At 59.5% G+C, this 7977-nt stretch overlaps 1 protein-coding gene across 4 annotated transcripts; it reads left to right on the plus strand.

Moving 5' to 3' along the window:
* The first annotated feature begins 327 nt into the window (after positions 1 to 327).
* Positions 328 to 7789, plus strand: DNAJB2 (DnaJ heat shock protein family (Hsp40) member B2). Of its 4 annotated transcripts, none has more exons than XR_008667005.1 (10): positions 328 to 505; positions 716 to 816; positions 1472 to 1581; positions 2967 to 3020; positions 3187 to 3309; positions 4017 to 4109; positions 4315 to 4417; positions 4593 to 4663; positions 5517 to 6641; positions 6850 to 7789. XR_008667005.1 is itself a non-coding variant. In XM_055345417.1 (10 exons), exons 2-10 carry the CDS (start codon positions 752 to 754, stop codon positions 6858 to 6860), a joined length of 837 nt encoding a protein of 278 aa, XP_055201392.1. In that variant the 5' UTR covers positions 330 to 505; positions 716 to 751; the 3' UTR covers positions 6861 to 7789. The 4 variants fall into 4 exon arrangements, 3 of the variants coding, with proteins under 3 accessions (XP_055201391.1, XP_055201394.1, XP_055201392.1); XM_055345417.1 differs by having other exon boundaries at positions 330 to 505; positions 5517 to 5723; XM_055345416.1 differs by having other exon boundaries at positions 5517 to 7789.
* Positions 7790 to 7977: the final 188 nt, after the last annotated feature.

The following is a 7977-nucleotide window of genomic DNA, read 5'->3' on the forward strand; positions in this document are numbered from 1 at the left end:
GGCTGACTCGCAGCTCGGCCGGCGGGTCTGACCTAGTCGCGGAGTCGGGCGGCCTGTTGTCGGGACCGGTGCGGGGGCGGAGAGCTGAGGCGGAGGCTTCAGGCCGGGGGGGTCTGTGAGTCCGCGCGGCCATCGATCGCCCATCGCCGACCGCCGATCGCCCGCCGCCCAGCCCGCGCCCGGGAGAGCGGCCGAGGCACCGCGGGCGGCGGGCGCCTGAGTGCTGCCGAGCCCGCCCCCGCCCGTCCGGGGATGACGTCACCGGGGCGCGAGCCCAAAATAGTCGGCCCCGCCCCCGCCTCCCGGCAGCCCGCGCGGCGGCCGCAGCCCCGCCCCCGGGCCCAGGCCGCCGGGCCGCCGCGGGCTCTGGTAGTTTCGGCGGCGCTGACGCAGGCCGGCGCGCACAGCCGGGCCCGCGCGTCCTCCGCAGCAGCCGCGAGCCGCGCGGCCGGTGCCAGACGGTTCCGGCGGGGGGCAGGGGCGGGGCGCCCCGGCGGCGGAGGAGGTGCGGGCGGGGGGCCCGGGGCAGGCTGGGGGGCCCCGGCCGGGCCGCTGGAGGCCGGGGCTGACGGGGCGCCCCGGGGCCTGGGCGCCGAGATCGCGGGGCCCGGCCTGCGGGGGGCCTCGGCACGGCGGGCCGCCTCCCCGGGGGGGGGGGCCTCCAGCCCCGGGCAGGGACCCTGGCCTTTGCCTGACGCCGCGTCCTGTCCTGCAGCCCCGGCGAGGCCCGTCTGGCTGCTGACGAGTTGCCATGGCATCCTACTACGACATCCTAGACGTGCCGCGAAGTGCGTCCGCTGACGACATCAAGAAGGCGTAAGTGCCGGCACCGCGCATCAGGAAGCCTGTCGCCCCGCACCCCGCCACCCCCCGCACCCAGCCCACCCCCCCACGGGGCCCTTCGGAGGCCTGGCGGAGGGAACTGGGTCTTTCGAAAGGATGGGGGGCTCCCTCTATAGGGAGGAAGAAGACTCCTGGAGGAGCAGGGGCGAGTCCTTAGCGCGAAGCCCTGCAGAGAGCTGCACTGTGGGGCCTTCTCGGTGGATCCCCCCTTCCCCTTCACTCCCATCCCCAGCCCAGGGTGTGGGCATTCTCAGGATGCCTGCAAAAATGTCCAGGGCCTGTGACCAGGGGGACCAGTGCCGGGTACGCTCCATGGCCACGCGTATTTCCAACTTCTGCCGCCCCAGTGAACTCCGGGGCGGGGGGGGGGGGGGGCGTTAGGGCTGGGGCTTCCTCATGCTTCCATATTCCTCTGCTACTACAAGTAGTCCTAGCACTGGCTGCAGAGGGAAGAGACAGGAACCCCATTAACACACGCCGCAGAGGCAGCCCTGGCAGCTAAGGTGGATGGGGAGCTGAGCGAGGAGAGGACAGTGGCAGGCTAATAGGCAAATGGGTCATTCTGTTTCATGGTGGGAGGTGCTTGCTTTTGTCTTCTGACCCACTCCTCTGAACCTACTTTTTGCAGATATCGCAGGAAGGCTCTTCAGTGGCACCCAGACAAGAACCCGGATAATAAAGAATTTGCTGAGAGGAAGTTCAAGGAGGTGGCCGAGGCATATGAAGTGCTGTCAGACAGTAAGGGCTGGGGGCAAGGCAGGGCAGCACCTATTCTCCCCCCCCCCCCCCCCCATTTCATGCCCTATCCTCCTCCTTCCCAAACAAAGCCAAGCTGCCACCTCCCGTCTCCTCTTCTCCTCCGGGCCTGTTGTTTCCAGCCTGGGATTTCAGTGCCTCCTCCAACAGGGGACTCTGGGACTTTTTATTATTATTATTTTTTTTTTTTTGCTGCAATTCAAGCAAGCACCTATTATGTGCAAAGCAGCCTTTTATTCTTCCCCTAATCCCCCATCCTCAGTGTCTGCTCCCCGGGATCTGGTATGGTAGTTGCAGCATGGGTCTTGACAAGGCTATGGCAGCAGGGCGCATAACCTACATGTGCTGAACCTTCTCTGTGCCAAGCATTGGTGGGTATAATCTCCAGAAATACTCACGGTCATCCTATGAGGCAGGATTTGTCATCCCCACTTTACAGGCAAGGAAACTGAGGCTGAGAGAGGTAAAGTAATTTGCTCAAGGTCACACAGAGCTGGAATATAAATCCGGGTCTGTTTTTTGTTTTGTTTTGGCTTTTTTTAAAGATTTTATTTATTTGAGAGAGAAAGAGCAAGCAGGGGGAGGAGCAAAGGGGAGGGAAAAAAAGGGGGAAAGAATCTGAAGTAGACCCCGGGCTGAGTGCAGAGCTCAACTGGGGCATTGAGCTCACGACCCTGAGATCATGACCTGAGCAGAAATCAAGAGTCGGCTGCTTAACCAACTGATCCACCCAGATGTCCCTCCAGGTCTCTTTTTATTCATTCATTCAGAAAATATGCATTGATGTTTAGGGTGCTGGGCCCTTGCTGGGTAATGGAGAGCAATGGAGGACAAGCAGACACTGTCCTTGTCATGATGGGTTTATTACATTTTAGTCCAGGAAGACCAGCATTAACCAAGGAAATACTTAGGAGTATTCTGAAGGAAGGTACAGGGTGATGTTGATAGGAAATAAGAGGCACCAGGTTTTGTTCTGGTGGTCACAGAATGCCTCTGACCTTGACCTTTGACCCACATTAGAGGTGGTGATATTTAGGCCGAGCCCTGATTGATACCATGGTTATAATTAGCAGATATTTATTGAATACTTACTGTGTTATCAGACACTGCTAAGCAGTGCACGTGGATTGTCTTATTTAATTCTTGCAATGATCCTGTGTGGTTGGTGCTGTTGTTGTGTCCATTCTACAGATGAGAGGGAGCCACTGTGCGAAGAGCTGGCGCTGCTAAAACTTAAAACCCGTGCTCCATGTGCACCCTGCTGTCCCCCTAGCATCAGTCACTGGGCAGTCCTCTGAGGGTCCTAGCCTGGAAGGGGAGGCCATCATCCCAGTGGGAGGGAGAATTGATCTGGTCTCTTTTTCCAGAGCATAAGCGGGAAATCTACGACCGTTATGGCCGGGAAGGGCTGACTGGGGCAGGTAGGTGGAGGGGCGGCAGGGCCCGGGGATAGAAGTGGGTCACGGAAGAGAGGGGGAGGGCAGATTAGGGCAACAGATGCTCTCTGGAGGCGTGCCTTTGGTGGGGTGTGCAGCTCAGGGCAGGATGTGTGCCCTGAGCCCCCTCTTCATCCTGTCCCTCCTCTAGGAACTGGCCCATCCCGGGCAGAACCTGGTGGCGGTGGGCCCGGCTTCACCTTCACCTTCCGCAGCCCCGAGGAGGTTTTCCGGGAGTTCTTTGGGAGTGGAGACCCTTTCGCGGAGCTCTTTGGTGAGTGGGCTCAGGACACCTCCGACTGGCTGGACTCCTGCTCCAGGCCTGCTCTCCATCAGCCTGGATCCCCTGAGACAGAAGGCTGAGAGGGCAGCAGAATTCCACAGACAGAAGATTTTGTGGGGGTGGATCCGGGGACAGTGGGGACAGAACCTGACACAGGCCCGAACCCATAGACACTTGCCTTGTTCAATGACAGCAACAATGGTACATTGTTAGGCCTGCACAATAGGAGCCGTGAAAGCAAGACTCAGAGTGCCATGTGACAATCACAGTGACGTCACACATGACCGATACCATGTTTGTGGTGATTACTATGAACCCTGTGAGGTGGGTAGGGTTCTCCCCATGTACAGGTGAGAACACAAAGGTACTCTCAGTGTGCTTGGATTCCCCCAGCCAACGGGGGAGTCGGGCCTCGTAGCGGGGTAGGCCTGACTTCACACCACGCTTGCCGGCCTATGCTGAAGGAGCTAGCCGTCTTCCCTTCCCCCCTTCATTGGGTACCCTGGACAGAATTTACCAGTGATCTTTTTCATATGTAATATTAAAAAAACAAAACAAAACTTCAGAAATAAGTCCACAGTTAAAAAAAAAAAATTGGAAATGCTTAGGTTATACTTCTAGACTGAAAGGCAGGGTTCACACATTTTGGCAGGGGGCAAGTCTCTTTACTAGATTGTTATTCTGCTTGCTTGTTGCAGATGACCTGGGCCCCTTCTCAGAGCTTCAGAGCCGGGGTTCCCGACCCTCGGGCCCCTTCTTCACCTTCTCTTCCTCCTTTCCTGGGCACTCTGGTATGTGCTGTCCCTTTACGTTTTTTGGAAGCTCTGGGTCCTGGAACCCTGTTCCAAATGTTCTCTCCTGAATATCTGGAGCCCTGCCTTGGGGCAGCTCTGCAGGGAGATGCCACAGAGGTTCCTGGGCGTATTGTGACTGCAGCATGCTGGGTCCAGCCTCCCTCTGACAACTTCTCTGCCTCCTCCTTTGTCTCCGTTCCAGATTTCTCCTCCTCCTCTTTCTCCTTCAGTCCTGGGGCTGGTGCTTTTCGCTCTGTTTCTACATCCACCACCTTTGTCCAAGGACACCGCATCACGACACGCAGGTGAGGGCTCCTCTGGGCTCATTCCAGGTGTAGGGGTGCAGGGGGGAGGCGGGGAGGGGGCGCTGCATACAGCTCCTTGTGGGCGGAGTCTGTCTCGGTCTCTGCGGCATCCCAGGGCATGGACAGGCACCTGTAGGATTCGTGTTCCGTGAGTGAACCATGCCGTCCCCTGCAGAATCATGGAGAATGGGCAGGAACGGGTGGAAGTGGAAGAAGATGGACAGCTGAAGTCAGTCACAATCAATGGTGAGGAGCAGCTGTGTGCCCCGGTCCCTGGCAGGAAGCCCCAGCCCCTGAAGCCCCCTCCACACTGTTCCTCTCTGAACTCCTTTGGGGCAGGGAAGGAGTGGCAGCCACCGGCCCCACTGCAGAATCAGAGTCGAGGATGCCAGGGAGGGGGGCTGGGGCAGGGAAGCGAGGAGTCTCCGAGGGCCAGCTAATCACCATCTTCATCAGTGGGTGCCTGGCGTTTGCAGAGCACTTGACTGTTCTGAAAGCACTTGTGCACAGAACGTGAGCTCTGTATGGAAACGGGCAGGGGAAGTGGGGCTGTTGGTATTTGCCCTATTTTTCACGTGAGGAGACTGAACCTCCGCATCATCAACTGGCCCTAACTCCCAGGTAGCATGAGGCTCAAGGCCTGGTCCTGCTTAGTAAGGTTTGTAAAGCTGGGAGTGACACCCAGGATACAGGACTCCAGGGGCGGAACTCTTCCCACCGTGTCCCTTTGTAGGGCATGCTCAGCATGGTGTCCCTCCCGTGCCTGCCGGCTCTGGGAGCGCTGCACGCCTAGTGCATTTCCTGGGCCGTCTTTGGTTATTAGAACAATTTGACAACATAGGTTCTCTCACTGTTTCCCTTTTATAGATGAGGAAAGGGAGGGTTAGGGAGGTTGAGTAGCTTGTCCAAGGAGACAGCTTCATCCCTGCTGGAGCTCGGTACCAGCCCACGCGCATGACCACCGCACTCGGTGCCAGAGTGCATGCGTGCCAATTCCAAAGGAGGGGCTGTAAGTGCTCAGAGTTGCTATGCATGAGGCAGCCTGGCAGGACTCCCCTGACCTGGTTGGAGGGCTTCATGGTGGCTGTGATTCCTGCAGGTGTCCCAGATGACCTGGCGCTGGGCTTGGAGCTGAGCCGTCGTGAGCAGCAACAGTCTGTCACCTCCAGGTCTGGGGGCACGCAGGTTCGGCAGACTCCTATCTCCCGCCCCTCTGACAGCGATCTCTCCGAGGATGACGAGGACCTGCAGCTCGCCATGGCCTACAGCCTGTCAGAGATGGAAGCGGCTGGGAAGAAACCGGCAGGTGGGCGGGGGGCGCAGCGTCGAAGGCAGGGGCGGCCCAAGGCCCAGGACCAAGAGCCCGGCCTGGGGGGGACCCCTGAGGCTGCAAGGGGGGATGCGGCCAAATCCAGCCCATCCCCAGAGGAGAAGGCCTCTCGCTGCCTCATCCTCTGATCAGTAGGCCCGAACCACCCTGATTCGGGGCGACCGGGGGTCCTGCTCGCTGTCAGGAGCAGAGGGGCAGGGCCTGAGTTGCAGGAGCCCTTCCTCCGCTCAGCACCCCCTCATAGATGCCCCTCCCACGTCCACTTGCACTCCAGTGCGGACTCGGGATTGCTCTGCTCAGCCCACAGTTGATAGGTCCCTGGTGAGGCCCAGGGTGGGGAGCCTCGGGCCGTGGGAGGGCCTCCCAGGAGCCAGGACTCAGGCACTCCTGACAGACGGGGAGTTTCTCAAGGGCATTAGTGGCTTGGGTCGGGCCTTCTGCGCCCAGGTCTGCCACCTGTGTTGCTGATGACGTCAAGGAAGGAGGACTTGGCCTGGGGTTCTCTGAGCCGGATCCGCAGCTACACCAGGGAGTCTCCTGTGCTCCCGTCCAGCTGCAGATACCCCACCCTGGTTTCTGTGCAGCGTTGAGTTCTGACTTGTCTCTGTTGCTTCCCTTCTGGTGCTGCTGCTCCTCCCTCGCTCACTTCTCTCTGCACTTCCCCGTGGGCCGCATCGCTTGCTTTCACTGCCATCTGGCTAGGACTCCCCTTTTTCTTTCCCCAAGAAAGCCTCAGTGTGACCAGGAAGATGCTGTGGCCGGTAGGGCCATAAGGTCTTCTGGGGAGGCTAGCTGGGTGGGGCGGGCGCCTCTCATCCAGATACGGAACCGGAGCCCACTCCTCCTCCCTTCCTCTTGCTGCCTCAGCCTGCCCCAGGCCTCGGGACTAGGCAGGTGAGGCCGGCTATCCCTGGAGAGGTGGGCTAAGGTCAGGGTGCCCCAGGAGGGAGGCCTAGGAGGGGGCTGTACCCCGTACTGTTTCACCATGCATCAGGGCTCAGGGAGAGGCCACAGGGCTGCCCAGGTCTGCATGCTCGGCTCTGTCCTCCACGGCTTGCTGCTGACCCTCTCTCCTGTCACCCCGACCCCGCTCTCTCCTCAGATGTGTTCTGAGCTGGATGGCCGGGATCCAGAGCCGCTGCACAGTTCCAACAGGACAGCGCCCTCCCCCGTGCGCTGGGAGGGGACCCTCCATTCCTCTCCCTCACCTATGCTGAGCGTAGAGCTGGGCCTGGGTGGTGGGTGGGGGCCGGGTGGGAGGCATCTGTAGTCTTAGCCTGTGAACTCTTCCCTGGGTGTTTGGTGCTGTCTCTTGGGGACTACAAGTCCCAGAATGCAACACACCCTGCCTCATTTCTGATAGATCATGTTAGGGGAAGCGATGCGTGGTTGTGGAGCTGTGCATCTTGGGACATGTAGTTCCAGCCCAGGTTGACTTGTCATTCGCTGTGAACTGGGGACATCTTGTCATCTGATTTGACTGTGGCAGGGGTGGCAAGAATGTGGATGAAGGGGTAGTGGACCAAGCTTCGGTTCCCCTGACACCTGTTGCTAGCGCCGGGCTTAGAGCGTACAGATCAGAGCCCCACGCCATCTGGGAGGCTCTCGTCCTGTGGGCAGTCCTGGGATCCGAGGACTGCCCAGTGGGATGGATGGGATCAGGTGTGGGCAGGCAGAGAGCTTGGAAGGGGAGGCGGCCAGTGTGAGAGAGTGTGTCTGTGTGTGTCTGTGTGTGTGTGGGCAGGAACACGCACGCACGCGCGTGGTCAGGATTGGTGTGTGACGGGTGCTCCAGGCATGTTGCTGCTTGTATGGCTTCTTTGGCCTCTGACCCTGCTGCCCATTCTTTTTCTCCAACACCACAAGCGAGCTGCCTCTCCTCCTCCCTGCCTGGGGAGCCCCGTGGCCGGGGAGGGGAGTGGTGGAGCCAGGGTGGTGCTAGCCCTGTGACGTTGCATCTCAGAGACCTATCAAAGCCAGCTGGGCTGAGCTCAGTCCGAGAGAGAAACACTGGAAGTCAATAAAGCTGTTTCGAGAGCTTGGTGGTGTGCTGTGTCCCCGTGTTCTTCCTTTCCAGGGTGGCCCCAGAGGGATCCTACGGGACCAGTGGGCAGCATCCACCCCCCATTGCCCAAACACCTGGCGGTCACAAGCCTTTCCAGATGACAGCAGAAGTCCCCGCTTTGACCAGGCTGCCCTCCCAAGTACATTGTTGAATCCGGAGAAATGC

This window comes from Nyctereutes procyonoides, unplaced genomic scaffold, assembly GCF_905146905.1.
Source record: "Nyctereutes procyonoides isolate TBG_1078 unplaced genomic scaffold, NYPRO_anot_genome, whole genome shotgun sequence".
NCBI lineage: Eukaryota > Metazoa > Chordata > Mammalia > Carnivora > Canidae > Nyctereutes > Nyctereutes procyonoides.

What these genes read in the sequence shown, in the direction of transcription:
- DNAJB2 (XM_055345416.1), top strand. Translation starts at nt 752, where the DNA reads ATGGCATCCTACTACGACATCCTAGACGTGCCGCGAAGTGCGTCCGCT. An exon ending in GCTGACGACATCAAGAAGGC is followed by an intron (nt 817 to 1,471) that starts GTAAGTGCCGGC and finishes TACTTTTTGCAG; the next exon opens with ATATCGCAGGAAGGCTCTTC. An exon ending in CCCTTTCGCGGAGCTCTTTG is followed by an intron (nt 3,310 to 4,016) that starts GTGAGTGGGCTC and finishes TGCTTGTTGCAG; the next exon opens with ATGACCTGGGCCCCTTCTCA.